This window comes from Battus philenor, unplaced genomic scaffold, assembly GCF_028537555.1.
Source record: "Battus philenor isolate CCGP_79_NKW_IND1 unplaced genomic scaffold, ilBatPhil1.0.hap1 SCAF_28, whole genome shotgun sequence".
Taxonomy (NCBI): Eukaryota; Metazoa; Arthropoda; class Insecta; order Lepidoptera; family Papilionidae; genus Battus; species Battus philenor.
In genome coordinates, this window is record NW_027181691.1 from 11,659,134 (window position 1) to 11,675,646 (window position 16,513).

General features: G+C 51.4%; 1 protein-coding gene across 5 annotated transcripts in view; it reads left to right on the top strand.

The window, feature by feature from the left end:
• The first annotated feature begins 379 nt into the window (after positions 1-379).
• The window catches only part of Unc-115a (Uncoordinated 115a), a 33,290-nt gene continuing 17,156 nt past the window's right edge, over positions 380-16,513 (top strand). For 3 of the 5 annotated variants that reach the window (XM_068769512.1, XM_068769515.1, XM_068769514.1), the window contains exon 1: positions 9,223-9,605. In XM_068769512.1, the coding sequence (XP_068625613.1) occupies positions 9,401-9,605 (205 nt within the window). In that variant the 5' untranslated portion in view covers positions 9,223-9,400. Of the gene's footprint in view, positions 470-9,222; positions 9,606-16,513 lie in introns of those variants that run through there. The other 2 variants (XM_068769513.1, XM_068769511.1) reach the window with 2 other exon arrangements.

A 16,513-nucleotide genomic window follows, 5' to 3' on the forward strand; every position in this document is an offset into this window, starting at 1 on the left:
AAGCCGAAAGATCTCTGTGCGGATCGTGTTAATTCTGCTAAATTAAAGATAAGATCTGCACTACGAAAACTGGGATCGAATATCTCTAAAAACAAATGAGACGATACATCCGCGGTGTAGCTGTATACATTTCCTAAGCAATGCGATATCCGGCTGGAGTTACTCGCAACTCGATATCGGAAAGTCAAGAGCGCGATCCGAGTCGATCGGCGTGAAGTGCGCCGACAGCGGCGCCGCAGATAAGCGAGCGCGCCCGCCGCACGCACGCGCGCCCTGACAGCCGGCGCCCCGCCGCCGCCCCGCAGCCGCCCCGCCGCCACCCCGCCGCACGCCGCTTGCTGGCGCGACACAACTTTGTTCCGGTAATAATCGTGCTCGTGTCCGCTGCTGTGCGCTTTGTGATGAAGGAAAAGAGATATTACTAGTGGGAGGACTATTCGATCGCAGGAGTCGGCGAGCGACAGGATGGGTGAGTACGACGGCGGCTCGCATTTTAGAACTTTTTGTCTTCCGCACTTCTAACGATCTCGTGTCACAGAAGGCCGCGAGACGATAAGCGGCAGTAAAATTATTTGCGAAAGGTTGATCTCTGATCGGAAATGTGGGGCAGTGACCCCATGTTTTGATAGAAATATCGATTTTTGTCACGCGCCCCGTATATCAACAATTAGGTTAAAACTTTGTAAAAAGTTAGGTTCCCGTTCGAGTGATGGAAGGGCGTTATTCTTAGGTTCTGAAAGTTAAAACGGGTTCAGGTTTAGGAAGAAAAATGTTTCGGTGGTAAGGGCGGCGTCGCGTTGTCACGCACACGTCGGAGCGGGGGTGCCGGAGCCGCGGGTGTCAGTCGGTCGAGTGGCGCGTCCTTGCCGAACGCCCGGCGGCCACTACACTCGTCTTGTTATCACTTATTTTATCTCCGCTAGTTCTTTCAGTTCGCGTCTTGGCTCGCTTAAATTTAACTCTTATCACGCCGCCGCCAGACGCTCGGTCTTGTTGAAGTTAACATGAATGGTAATGAAGGATTACTTTTGAAGGGCATTGCTATCACTAAATTACTTTTAAAGGTTTTTTTTTTGTATTCTATATCTTTTATACGCATATAATTAAGGATTCTTAATTTCCCTTTTTAAATTGACATGCTTATCTTTGTTTATCCATTGTTTATTAATATAATTATAAAAAAATTGGGTGAAAAGTTCCTTAAAAAGTAAGTGATCTCTTGTTGGAAGCCTTTTAATCCTATAAGATTTGCATCCAGTGTTTAGTTGGACTCCACTGTATTCTGCAGTGTCTTGACAGCGCCCTATGGCCATCTGTGCAAGTGCAATCAGACTCCAAGTATTGTCTGTTTATATGCTAAATACATTGAGATTTTTCATTAAAACTTAATGTTTACAAAATTGTTTCTGCTTTCACTCTGAACACATTCCAATAACATCATTATCAGTGTTTTTATCACTGCCAAAAGCAGATGGCACATTGTGATCGTGCAGTGGTCCTGTTTGTTGTTGTGCTGTGATTTTGTTTTGTACAAGTTATTTATTTCTCCTGACATAATCTTGTAAAGTGACTGAAGCCCTGCCTCTACAAACTATGATGCTATGAACATGTCAGATCATCTTATTATCTTTTTCATGTGTTATCGAACAATTACTATTAAAATTTCATTTTGTTTGTAAAGTCGAGATCAATGAGATAGAACATAATTATCAATTGCATCTTTATTATTCACACTACCATTGAATGGTTAATTACTTAGTTTTAAGTGCAAAGAAATAAATTATATTAGAGTGCAGCACTAGATATGCTGCAGTGCTGTGCGGGTGCGCCTCATTGCAGAGCTGCAGAGCTGTGCGATGAACTGTCCGATAGACAACTTCTCCAACTCATTGCTCTGTTAATGTTCTCAGTATACACCAGTATTTTCCTGATGCTCTTTCAATATCTACAGGGTGATTGGTTATAGTTGTAGAACTTTGAAAGACACATATTTATAACTCATTTTCTATCACCTAATATATTGTACATCTTATTTAAAAATAAATGGTCACAGAGATAATAAATAATGTAATGATAATATAGTAATGAAACCACCAAAGCTTGGATTTTTACACATTGAAATAATAATAATTAATTATTTATTATTTGACCTTGCAGAATCAGTATGGTCAGAAGTTATTGGCCCGCCACATTCTAATGGATTTTCAGGAATGATCACTTTAAGTGAAATAAGCAGTCGCTCTGAAATGTGTTACATCAATTTTTTTCTACTTTAATGTGATAGTCACTTTTATTGTGTGAATTCACTTTTTCTTACTATATTTATCTTATTCGCTATTTCTGATTTCAATGATTTTTGGATTGGGTGTATCAAAACTTTTTCACTTGTAAAACATTTAAGTAATAACGTTGGCTATGGCTATGCAGTCGTAGGCGAACATCACCGATCACCCTGTATACAAATTCCGATTAACACTAGTGAACCTTGCTGCTCGCCCGTCTGATTGTACCTTTTGCAATCAATGTTCTTATAATAATGAGGTTACAGTGTCCGCCGACTGGATCCTGTCATGTTGGTCACTGGCACCACCGTGGAGAACCAACATTACCCGCTGGAACTGAAATAGAGTTATTAAACAAAATTGTTAAGCGGGTTATTAAGCTGAAAGAAAGTAAGATGAAAATGAATAACAACAACTGTCCCGATGAGTGCTCGTAGAGGCCGCGTTGGCCGGCGCGCGTTGGATAAACAGAGAAAAGTGTTAATAACAAGAACACTGCGGCCGCGTCCTACAAGTTCGGATCAACATGCTCTGTACGGAAAATAAAGCCGCTCCGCCAGCTCGCCGGTCCCTGTCGGGTACGGTACGGGTACGGAACGGGTACGTAGGAGAGTCGAGAGCCGCAGTGCGGGCGCGCGGCTGTCACGCGGCTGTCACGCGGCTCAATTAGCGGGCGGCGGGGCGGGGCGAGCGCCGCGCGAACTGGGTCGTCTCGCTAATCGATGCAAGACGCGGCGTGCACTCGCGGTGCACTCGGCGGCCGCTCCTGCTTGCACAACGCTCCGCACGGTGCCGCACGATGCCGCACGATGCCGCACGGACCGCGGCAAGTGACTCGGTGGCGAGTGGGACTATATATAGTAAAGCATTCACGGTTATTATTTTCTTTACTGCGCCTTCGCCTTCCGCAGCGTAACTATCAGAGTCACCTTGAACATCGACACTGCAGCTCGGGACACTGCTGTGCGCATTTCGAAACACGCGTTTAGGTTTTTCAGACATGAAGTGCATTTTCTATTTTCCGTCTCCCTTATGTTTAATCTTTGCGTTATGAGCTGCTGAAAATAATGCTTCTCTTTACATGCTTTTGTAATGTCAGTTTTGAGCACGACTCGAACACTCCATCTGAATCAGAAACTCTAAATTTCAATACCCTAACATTTCAGGCGTATCCATTCGTATGCGCATAATTCCTGCGAGTGTCCAGGGCGCGCCGCGTCCCGGTATAGATTCGGGAGGAGCGGTTGCGGAGAAGGCGACGAACCTACCTGTATATAATATTTACTAACATAAACGGATGTATGAAACAATTACAGGCTCGGAAATTACTGCGGCGTGCCATCTCGCAATCCCCCTCTCCCCCGTCGCTGTTGTTTAGCGGCTGCAATGTCACTCTTATTACTTAATAGATTAGATGTGATGTGAACAGTTCTAATCCCAGCATCCGCACTGCGCAGGCAACCAAAAGGATCTGCTGCGGCAAAGAGCGTTGTCCTGTAAATGGTCCGGGTGTTGCATTAGCAGACCGCTAGCCGTCCGCCGCGCCGCGACGTCGGCGGCCGCTAATTAAAAACGGTGCTCAAGACTAATTACTGTGTCAAACAACGTGTCGTCGTGCACGGCGCGCGCATAGTGACGGCAGCCGCGCTCGCTGACAGTGTCGCTCGACCGCTTGTAAATGTCGCCATTATTTGCACGGTCAATTTTCATTGGCTATACTATGCGAGAGTGAAATCGAATTCACTTTAAGAATTTGGGTTAGACGCGCAGAGGTGATGGTCGCTGGGACTCAGAGGTTATGCAGTTCTAACCGTGGGTCGGCAAACGGTACGGGTCCGCGTAGGTCGTCCACCCACAAGTTGGACGAATGACCTTGTCGAGGCTGTCAGAAAATGCGGGGCGCGGCTGCTCGCGACTGCTCATGTTTGGAATGTATAGGAAAGGCCATGTTCGGCAGTCGACGTTTTGCGACCGAAATGAAGATGGCGCTCGAATACCGCCGCACCGAAGGCAGTTGCGGTTCTCCTGCGTCGCATGCTCGTTAACGTAACGATATTTCCTTTTACCTGAACACCGCGCTGAAGGAGGGCGGGGGGGGGGGTGCTTTGGTTAAAAGCCCCTCGCGGTGCATGTATTGTGGGAAAGCACCCCTTTGCTTCCAACACAGTGCGGGAGGCACGGGTGTAGAATTCGATCGACGTCGGGTGGAATAGTATATGTTGTTTGTGTGATCGTCCGGGCGCGCGTGCAGGAGCGCGCGCGGGAGCAGCGCCGGCAGTTATCGGACTTCGTTTCAAGATTCGATGCACGCGTGAATTTGTTTGTTGACAGGAGCAGACATTATGAACAACCAAATATTATGTTCCATTAGCCAGTGTGTTTGACAAACATCATCACTCTACTTCTCATATTATTTAAAACAGCAGACATTTTGATCATCAACATGCGGCTAAGAAGTGTGTAATTTGATTTCTGAAAACTAGGAATACCCACATCGCGCGGTGGCTCAGCTTGCATCGTAGGCAACAGTTCACGCCGCAACACCGCGCGCACAGTTTGTTGTTCAGTTCATAGATCACACGACAGGTACACACCCGCAATTACATCACACTGGGCTGGGCACGCGCACGCGCGAGCCGCGCGGACAACTTGTTGCGTATGGCTCCACACGCTGCCCTTGGCGCCGCCAGCCGATGCCGAGGGTCCGGGGAGAGGCAAATACCTTGCAGTGGACGTCTGTCGTGAATGATTATGTTCAAGCATTGCTTTTAGTCTTCAGTTTTTGGTCGACGTTTTGTATGTAAATTTGTGGTCATTGTGGTGTAAAAATGTTTATCTTTTATATACAAGGTCTAAAAACAAAATTTCCCTTCATGGAGTCAGAACGGCTCGGTTACCGCGGCATGCGACGTCAGGCGGGCGCGGGCGCGGGCTCGGGCTCGGGCGCGGGCGCGGGCGCGTGGCCGGGGAGCGCGTTACGTAATCGATTTCTAAAACGAAAGGAGCCTCGTCGCAACTAAACCGGAGCTCCGCGGCGTCGACGGTACTTTATTTGGATTAAACCAAAACACGGTCTGCACGGTCTGCACGGTATGGATTGCAACGATTGGCCTACATTGCGCGTCACGAAGGTGTCCGTAGCATAAACATACTCGCGGTAATTAAACGCGCAGCTTTTGGTGCCCGCACACCTCGACGACATTCCGAGTGACGGCGCGCCGGCAGCAGCCGACACACGCTCGTTTAGGTTTTGCTGTTTTTGTATCTGTGTGTATCTGACGGGGGGCCGAGCGTCACGAGAACCGAGCCTTTGTGACCGATGAGATAATTCACTGAAAATTAAATCCACTGCAAAGCATGTGTTGCCAATCAAACGGTCTTCAAGCAGTCGAAAGTTCTCGTGTGAAATTGATTTATTTATTATATACGAAGCAACAGCGTAGGTGAACTAAGAAGTCTTCACTTGTGGTATTCTATTCGGTGGTAAATACTTCTGTTGGAAATATAAAAACTTTGTCCAAAGTAATTAATCATCAAAGAGGAGGAGGTGCCTCTACGATAGAACGGCGATAGAAGTGATCACACAGGTCACAGCTCACCGACACTGTTCAGGTACGCGCGCACGCGGCCTAGCGACCCACATTAAAGTTTGTTTGGATTTGCGGATGGGGGAATCGACTTCCCCGCTGATCACATTAAAAGTAACAAGTGCTGGCTTCATTCTTCTGTGTAAGGGCGGCACGAATTGAAATATCGTTTCCCATAATCTCAGATTTGTTATTCGTGTTATGGGACTTTTGTCATAGAGAAGACATTTAATAAAATGTCATTGAACGTTTTTCAATGCGCGCAATCCTTATCGGAGCTGCGTGTTGTAAAAGATCTAACACGGGCACATTAATGCACTGTAAGAGTTGTTGCTTCTGAAAAACATTTAGAAGTGCGCATTTCGCAATGAACATCGGAGCGAGAGGAGTGGCTCAACTATTACCTGGTCGCTTTACAAGTATCCAGTTTATGGACAATTTGGTTTGGTTTGCAATATTCGTTACTGTACCATCTCTCTCGCTATCTCTTTCCGTGTGTTCAAATAGCCGAACGAGGTGGCTCTTGAGCAATGCTCTTTGATCGGTTCGAACTGCAGGCGCTCGATAACGTCGAAAGATAAGTGAAAGTGACCTGAAAACGTCTCGTGCGTTGTATCGCTTGTTTTTATGTGCGTCGTGTTTCCTTATTGTAACTGACACTGCGGGGGATTGTATTGCAGCCATGTTTACTTTTTACATGTGTTCATGCATCGCGTTTTCTGCGACGTGCCAAACTCCGCGTGATCGAGCTATACGTGCAATGGTTGACCCTCGCGCGCGGCCGGTCGCGGCCAATTGTCTGCTTGAATATGACGCCGCGCAACAAAACACGCGTCCTGCATGCGGCGGCGGCGGCAGCGGCGGCAGCGGCGGTCATTCATTTAACGACCAAAATAAATAGGCATTGGTTTCGAACACAACGAGCTAGCTACGCGTATTAAAACTAAGTTTTTGTTTTCAATAAATAACGGTAGGGGAGTGGGCACTGCCCCGCCGCGCACTTGCATTGCGGACTCGCCGCACCATTTGTGTACTAACAAATTTTTATAATTTAATCTAGAACTCATGCGAGAATGAACCGAAATTTAGTCGGTACCATCTTCAAAACTTCTAGATTCCACCTGGTGCTGCGCCTTCACAAATAAATGCCACGGCCTCTCCCTGCGCTGGTCGCCCCGCGTCACCTGCGGCGGCGGTGCCACGGCACGCAGCGCTCGCGTCACCGCTGCCCAATTTTTTGTTTTCAAGACCCCTTTTTTGTTTTTGATTATGCAAATTTTATGTTTATGTAATAACCGCATCGGATGAGATGATGTAAGTACTGTCAGCAGCAAGGCTTTGCGCCGCGGCGTCGAAACGAGTCCGGAACCGAGCTCCGAGAACTTTAAAACTAAACATATATAGTGTAATGAACGCAGTGTGAGGTAGGCGAGCGAGGCGGGCGCTCGACGAGGTCGATTTTAAACAGATACCGGGCATTTTACGCTCTTCGGCGGTGGATGGAGACCCCGGTTCGGGTCTCGGTGGCCTCGTGCTGCTCGAAAAATGCGGCAGAAGCTTTGGGAGAAGGAGCGGAAGGTTTGCCGCACGAATAGAGGAGAGACGTCACCTGAGCTGATGTCGTCGCGGCGTCGCGCGTCCGGCGGCAGGGGGAGGTTTCGGAACGGGCTTGGAAACTGTCGCATCGGCAGCAGAAGCCTAATAAGTGCCGTTAGTGAGTCGCGAACGTATTCGGAATTTAAAAATAAACTGACTTAAAAGGTCGACCGAGGTTAAACGGTATACGTATAGAAGTTACCGTACAGAGCGTCATAACGCGTCAATAAATGATAAAACTAATATATAATTAATAAAATAATAAGAACAAAGACAATCGACACATGCAAGACCGCGGTCGGTGGTCGGTATTTGCCGAAACGCGCCGCGATCACATAGCGACGCCGCGGGCTTGTTCGGTTCGCGGTGCACTCGCGGTGCAGTCGCGGGCCTTGTCGCGAATTCGCCGAACAAAAAATCATTCGTTGTCTGGGCGCTCCGTTTTGCAGCAGCGTGCAATAGTTAACTATTCCATCGGGTCGACTCCTCCGGGGCACGCGCCGGCTCGGGCCTCCTGAACTATGCAGAAATATACGCTTAACTAATTTTCGGGCGACAGTTCTTTTTTTTTACCGGTCCTTAAGAACAAAAAGACCACTGAGTAATTCAACATCGTTCTTGCGGAAGTCGCTCAGGTTTGACACACATAGACGGTTTCGTTACTCGCACAACCTAAACAGTAATGTTGTGCTCCATCACAACCGCAAGCAGGCGCGCGGCCGGCCCGCTCGCAAACAATACACGCGGAAGTAGTTCGTATTGCGCAACGTTGACTCAACGCCGGGCGAGCGCGGTCTGCGTGCGCGCGGGGGAGGGCTCCGCGCTCGCCGCCGTCGGCGCACCCTCATCCTCCAAGGAACGCACCGACGCCGCAAGTCGGCGCCCTGTAAAACTAGAGTTGTTGTGCAACAGCAGCCGCCGCACCGGCCATTGCCCGTGTGCCCGAAGAGTCCAGGAGCGGTGGCCGCCGACAAAGTACAGAAAGCACGCTCGTACCACGGCTGCCTTCGCGGGGCCAGCCAGCTCTGCTGATGTTGACAAAAATATTAATTATTGTATAATTATGTTTGACAGTAAACCTGCGAACACGTCCTATTGTCAAATAAGAAAATACAATTGTACGGAGTGCCGTACGAGTGATGGGGCGTGCATCGCGTCTCGTTTTAGCGGAAAAGCTTGTGTAAATGTTGAAGTCTAATGCGGAGAAGTGTAGTCGACGTGGTGCGCACCACATCTTACGCTGGCGCCCTGGACTGCAGCCGTACTTCGAAGTTAATAAAAAAAGTTCTTTAGAGGAGGAGGCAGCAAGAACTCTGGCGCTCGCACGGTGTCGCCGCCGCGCCGTCTCTGATCTCTATCCTGCTTAACTCTCCGGCGGCCCCGCGGTCTGCTCCGCAGCCGGCGCAGCGCGGCCGCCAAGTCTGAACTTTCGCTCGGAACATTGCGGGTGGTGCCGTTGCGGGACAGTAATTTGGTTGTTTTGTCGACGCGCATCCTCGCGTTGTGTGTTTCCGGCGGTCCGCACGGCGACCTTGGTGCCGTAGGCTGCAATAAAATGTGATCGCGACCTTGGCACCGAAACCGCGCCGCGGGCCTGTTCTCGCGGCTTACTCACCCACCGCCAAAATTCTCATGGGTTCAACGGCCATAAATCGTCCTCCGATTGCGAGCGGCATAGGAAGCGAGACGTATTTATAGAGAGGAGCGGGGAGGAGGGGGAGCGGCGCGCGCGCAACCGCAGTACCGCTCGAGCGCTCCCCGCGCACGCACGCCGCGCCCGCTCCGCCGACACAGTGCCGTGCCCCGTGCCGCGACCCGTGCCGAGACCCGTGCCCCGTGCCCGCAGCGCGCCGCCGCTCCCCCCGCGATACACCCGGAGTGCATTGGCGAGGGACGCCGCCGCCCGCGCCCGGCGCTGTGCCCGCCCGCTCGAAAATGCGGCCCAAGGACGACTCGGATTCGAAGCTCCAGAAGGAGAGCTTCATACTCTCCGAGAAGATCGACGATACCAAGACTAGGAAGAGCGAAAAGGAACTGAAAAAGGAAATGAAGCGGCTAGAGAAGGAGAAGCAGGAGCGGGAGAAGAGAGAGAAGAAGGCGCGGGAGAAAGAAAAAGAACGCGAGAAACAATCAAAAAAAGGTTTGTCGACGACGACCAGATGCGCGCGCAGGCTGACGTCAGCGCAGCGTGGCCTTGGCGGCGCATTAGCGGCCGCGCCGCGCCCGATAGCGCCGCAGCGGCAGCGCCCGCGCCCGCGCGCAGCCGCTCGCGGACGGAACCTTTCCGACCGGACGCTTGTTATTCTGTCAATGTACCCCTTTAGGAACTGTTTTATAAGGTTTGGGCCGCGCGGCTCAGCGGCCGGCCACCGCGCACTCGGCAGTAGCGGTGAACGTATATTACAACAAAATGACTTAGCGCGGCTTGTTATCTTTTATGTCGTTCGCGATAAACATTTAGTGGCTGTTTAATAATACGAAAAGTGTATTTCATTACATAAGACTGTTTTCATGTTACTTGTACTTGTTACGGAGTTGCCGTGTTGGGCCACCAGAGCCCGCACGCAGCTCGCCGCTGCCCGCGTCCGGCGGCTCGAGGCTTTGCTGTGCAAGCTGCTGCCGCGTCACTCCGAACGAGTCGCGGGCGTAACGGCTCTTACTATCTGCCCGCCAGTCTCTCGGATCGAGATGATGACTTGTTGTTCCGACTGTTCAGCGACGTCGCGTCGACCGCCGCCGGGCGCACGCGGGTAGCGCTCGCGCTCGGAACTCCCGCTGCGTTACAGCGATGGGCGTATTTGTCACCATCATTATCATTCCATACGCAGGCACGCCACACCGACCGGCCACGCCACACCGGCCGCTGCCTCCGACCCGTCGGAGGCAGCGGCCCGCGTCCAGAGCCTCCCGTCGGCCTATATAAGGCGTATTCGCCTAGGCTCCAACTGTCCCATGTCAGCGGCCGCACCGTGCGCTACGTAGTGCAGCTCCACGCGACATACAATGCGCCGCCGCTGCACTTACGTGAGCGTGAACAGTTGGAGGGGAGAATGAAAGTTGCGTCGTGTTTGCGGAACGGGCCGCGTGACGTCACGGACCGCCGGCGTTACGTAACGTCTACTTGTTGGTCCATTTAAGCGGTGACGTCACTCTCACTGTGGACATCTGGCCGCAGCGGCGCGAGGTCTGCCTTAGTACTGCTGCCTAATAACAGGGAGTACAACAGTACTCCGCTGCTTCGCGTTCGCGTGCCTTAAGACAAAAGTATTTATATTGCTGTTTGTGAACTCGCCCTGCGACACTCGCGCAGTGCCGCGCTACCGCAGGTGACTGATTGCGAAAAATGAACTTGTCTGTGAGCGAGTTCCAGATGTTACCGAATTCGTTGCGCGCGAGACAACGACAACATCCTATATCGACGCTAGTCACGACATACAGTCGCCAGCTCGCTGAAGCTCGTTGCTGAGCAGTACTTAACTTGTACAAAAATATGTCGACTGCATAGAAATTTCCTGTACACGACAAGGGAATAATACGCGCACTGAGAATGTAAAATGAACATTTTTTCATTTCGTTTGTACAAAAAGTAAGAAATGTCGCAGGAAACTAGTGTTTAAGTAGCCCGTACAGAACTAGGAAGTAGTTTGTATTTGCGCTTGAAGCGCACCAACGGTTTCCCTCTCCGCGGCGCTGTCAGTTGCGAGGACTTTGAGTTCACCGCTCGATTTAACAAGTCGTGCGCGCCGCGCGGGCGCACGAGCGCTGCGTCATTTTGTTTATTTATCTTCTGGTTGGTCTATTACAGTTGGGAGGTGAACATAAAACAAAAGTTGGCTCCGCGAGTCGGCTCGCGGCCGGGCGCTTCTCTGCGTTGGTTGAACCTCGACCGCTACCCTGCACTCTCGCTACTTACAGCGAGTGCAGCGGCTGCAGCTAAAGCTTTTCAAATACATTATGTCTTTGAGTACTAAATTATGAAAACACCTTGACAACGCATACGTGTGAATCTCGCTTGCACGTAGTCGCACAAGAATAGAGGAAATACAGAGGAAATGTCAATGTAAAGGCAACCGTACGCTCTCTGTAATGCCGCAGTACTGTTATGCAAAAAAATGTTAGAGGCCATTAAACAATAATCAGTGCAAAGTATATTTAAATGATAACACAGCTCGATGACAAGTCGCTTAATTACCCCGCCGTGTGCGTCTGCGCGCCATCGTGGAAACAACCCGAAAAAACATTGAGTCACCAAAGCTACAAATAAAATGGATAATCATATAAAGATTATATTTTTATTATAACCATATTTGAATAAATGATTGACATCTCTATTATTGAGACGCCCGGGCAGTTGTTAAACATTGTGAGATATGTACACGTTTAATGCGATTAGAAAAATAGCATCGCGTCGCAGCCGCAGGCCGGCCGCGCTCGGGCAGCGCTCTTTATTGATAATTAGCGTGTTTGCGCTCCGACCGCCCCGCCGCTCGGTGCGATCGAATACATTTTAGGCAATTTTTGTCACTCATCTACGGTCGCTGTGTCATTACATCGGAGTAGAATTCCTTTGGCTGATTTATACATCTGAGTGAGTGGTTATTGTGTATTTACGAAAACAAAACGGTGAGCGTCGCCGCGCCGCGCTGTGCTTGACCGACAGCCGAGGTGTATATATATATGTAAATATTCACACACACATATATACATATATATAAATATATATGGGACTTTGTTTTCATACGGTGATTAATTAGTGCACGCGGTGACGTCACGGGGCGATTGAAAAAGTCGTCGCGCGCGCTTCGCCAATACGGCATTTAAATCACCTCCAGCAACTTGAACGCCGCAAGCGCATCTCTTGCGATAAGCGCGCGATATCGCGTCGATAACGCGGCTAGGGGCGCGCGGGGGGGACTCGCGGGGCGGCGGCGGGGCGCGGTGCGGCGTGAGAAATGATTGCGACACGCGGCCGAGCGCCGGCGACTGCGGGAACCGAACGCCCGTCACGCGCCTTGCCCGCGACCTTCTGCAAGGATTTCCTGCGCACAGCCGGAGCCGGTTACGCGCACCGCGCACCGCTCGACAGCCCCGAGCTGATGATCCGCCCTGCGCGCACCGACTTGCGCTGCCTAGTTGTGTGCCCGCGCGCAGCCGTGGGAGCAATTGAGCCAAGTGCGCGGGTAGTCTCACGACGCCCGTCGTATAATGATCATTTGCGAGTTCCGCTTGCTCCGCCGCCGAAGGACTCTTCCGGCCGCGTGGTGCGGCGCGTGCGGGCCCCGCGCGCCCCGCGACCCGCAGCTTTATTAAACAAACACTCGGTCGAGCGCCCGCTTTTGTCGATAGGATAGTTCTTGCGTTGAGGGGATACCTGCTGCGTCTGACCCAGACATTTTTTATATAGTCTTTTTCGTAGAAAAAAAAAGATGCGTACGCAATCGCGGAATGACGAATCAGTTAAAAATAGACGCCGGTGTCCGGAGGGATGACACCGACACCGAAGCTATCCTTACAGCCGCGTAACCAAAAATTCGACCCTCAGGGAGCAGATTGTCGCGTGTGTAAATTGCGGCGAAGAGAGATTTATCATTAGAGCCGTCCGCGTCGACGTGAGCGCCGGCCGCGCCGCAGCGCCCGTGCGGAGAGGCGGAGGCTAACTGTGTCCGCGCGCAGGAAGCGACCGCTCGGAGCGAGCTGCTCCGCGCGCAGCCAATAGCCGTGCAGTCCGTTTCTCTCGCTAAGAAACGCCGCCTGACCGACTGGACACTGGACTTGCCCGTTACCTGTCATCGTTAACTGTTAGATTGGCAAAGGACGAGTGCGAGCGCACGGGCACGCGACGCCGCCACTGCGCCTAGTTGCGAGTGTGCCGATCAGCTCACGGGATGTCATCCGCTTTGTGCGGCACGATGGTCGCCGCACGCGACTGCGCGGATATTTTCACTCGTCCTTTACTTTTATTCTAATAAGTAATCGGGCAATTCGTGCAAGTAATGGTGTTTAGGGTTCATTGACTCCGGCGGCGGTTCTCGTCCGCGGCGCAAATAGTTGCGCGCGGCTGCACTGACGGCGGGGCGGCGGCGGCGTCTATTTCCGTCGGCGGTATTTTTACCAAATTCCGAGGCGGCGTGCTGCGCGCCCCGCGCCCCCAGCCCTCAGCCCTCACGGGCGCAGTGTTGCCCCGGGGAGCCGGCTGCGTCCCGGCGCTGCCCGGCCGGCCCGAGGACGAATGACAATGTAACAAATAAATAGATACAATCATTTATTTACTAACTAGCACTCCCGGAGTGTCTAATGAAAAAATCTTACGTACACAAAATGCAGGTTCAGCAGCGCTCACACCCGCTCACTGTAAAATTGATCTTTTTCTTCTTATGACGCAGACACAACAGGGCGTGGTACTTAGGCACCGGGCCGACAGCTGCAAGTCTCGCGCTCCTCGTGTTTGTTTTCGATCCGATTTGATTCCGATCTTCGAAATGAGCAAGAGCACATGTTCAGAAATAATTGAACGAGTAGACGCGGTGCTGGCGCGGTCGCTACGTACGCGTTCTTGCGATGTAACTGGCTACCATAGCTACGTACGGCTAAAGCCTTGCGAGCGTGATGGTCATTTTAACTTCTTTAAAGTTCTCCCGATAATTTTTTAACAGCAGCCGGATATGCCGAAGCAAGGCTCTCTCGGACACTAGTAAATGGGAACGAAACCTTGGCGTCAAGTTTCCCCATGAATTCCCTAACATCAAATATGATCCAAGACAAGAAATAGTGTAGGCGATGCTTCTAATGGCGCTCGAGCTCGCCCGGAATTCTGGCGGACCGACGGCCTCTGTTCTTAAGACAGCAATTACCGCAGCGCTGCGCTCTGATCGCGGCGGCTGCCCCGGCACTCGGCGAGCGTACCGCGCACGACACCTGCCCCACATTCGCTCGCCGGTACCCGCTGCTGTGTGCCGTCCGCGTTAACGATATAATAACTCGCGTTGTCCCCCGGCCACGCCCCTTGGCCAAAATGTACGTGACTGTATCGCAGGGGTTTTTCTGGTTTTGTGGGGAAATTTCTGAAAGTTTAAGATGCTTTGCTCATTGGCGGGAGGACACAGTCACGTGCGATTCTTGTCCACTGCGGGTTCTCTATTTACGTCGTTGTTTCAGTTTCATTAATTCCATTAGTAACGTTCGTTTCATCCGCCTCGCCGCAGTGCCCAGTGCTGTTCTATTATATTTTGGCTCGCCATCATCCGCCACAGAGTCACAGAGACTAGTGGGAGGTTAGGACCTCTACCCTAAACACGAGTTCCCGTTTTTGGCAGAGGAACACCTTTCTTCAGTGCCGTTACGAAACGTTTTCTGTGGTAAACACGTGTCAGTGCGGGACTTGTCCTCTGACGATTTCATTTGGCTTCGCACAAGAAGGAGGCCACTGGTTCCGCTGGTCGCTCGGTACTCGGACTTGTCAACTATGACGGCCGGTTCGACCCTTTGTTGCTAACCCCCTTTTTCAAACAAGTGCAGCCGTGCGCTGACATAGATTTTGAACAGGACGGTAGTTGCAATTTAAGTAAATGTTTGCACGCAAGTGCGCGCGGCTGCACACGTGCGCGTGCGAGGGCGCGCCCCTCGCCCGATCCCCCGCAGGCGCGCTCTGAATTCCGGGCGTTAATCTGATTCCGCGCTCTATTTATATCAAACGAGTATGAGTACCGACCTATTTCGCTCGCTGCCTACTTCCGGTCTTCAAATGCATGACTCGGCAAATTAGATTTCGGACGAGCTCACGTGGACACGCCCCTCCGCCCTCTATAAAGTTCGCCAGCACCGGCTGCGGGGCGGCGGGGCGCGGGGCGGGGGGTCAATTGTCGGCTTACGTAATCGTGCGCTCCTCGCCTTTGCCCTCGCATTCGGTTGCACAATCGCTACAAACTGCAGCCGGTCATGTCAAAAGCTGTCCGGGCCGACGCAACTTTCGTAAATTTCATCACAGAAGTCTTTGCACGCCGGCCGAGCGGTCCGCGGGCGCAGACGCGTCTGTGAACAAACCGAGTATTGTACACGTGGGCTTCTACTTCGACGTGCCGACCAACGAAACATTTGCAAATGTTCAAATTGTCTGATGAAGATCATCACACGTTCACAGTCCCAATTTTAGACGTCGCGGACTGCCGCGCTAACACACGCGACGCAAGGCCGCGAGCTGCACGTGCACTCGCCGGCGGTGCGTGGTGAGATGGCTCGCAGTGCAACAATTTTTCGAAAATGACCGACTCGGTGCGTGGCGCAGTTCAGCTGTACTTTTTAGTTTTATATTTACCTAGATTTGTCACATTTGCTACTAATGTGTACACAAACGCGTGAAATTAGTGCGCAAACAGTATAAATGAATGCTCGTTATTAGGAAATTGTAATATTCATATTTTTTTCTCTATCGTTTCATTGCTGATCTGAAAAGTTCTCGATAACATCAAGCACTCGGTTGTACTCGGTTGAACGCGCGGCGCGGTCATCGGCGGACTCTGCAGGTCCCGCGTAATCGATCGACGTGCGACCCGCGCGCGAGGCGGACGCGTGTCTGTGAAGTGGAACCGAAGAGACGAGCGAAGGCGGTTTGCATTTGCTGTCATCCGATTCCAATGAGACAATGTTTGTGCCCTGCGTTGTGTCTGAGAGTGAGAATTTGATGTAATGTGATAATCACAGAAGCTGATTGTTCACGACTCGGAGTCCGCTCCGTGCGCTCGCAGCTCCCCGCCTGACTGCACCGCCGCCGCCGAACTGTTCGGCCGTCCGCTGCTTCATATCCGTTTTTAAATTTAAACGGAAATTATCTTTCAACTTAAGAGCCATCCGATTGAGGCTCCATGCCGTGCTCTCATACAGGAGAAAGGAGTGTGCTGTTGGAAAATTGTGTTTGTAGTGTACGCGGATGGAAACAGTCCGTGTTCGCTCGCGGGAGCAACGGCGACGCAGTAATAAAGTATACGCCGCGCGCGCGCCTCACCGATATTTATACACGCGCCGCTCGAGCACAGGCGGCGCGCGTTTAGTAAA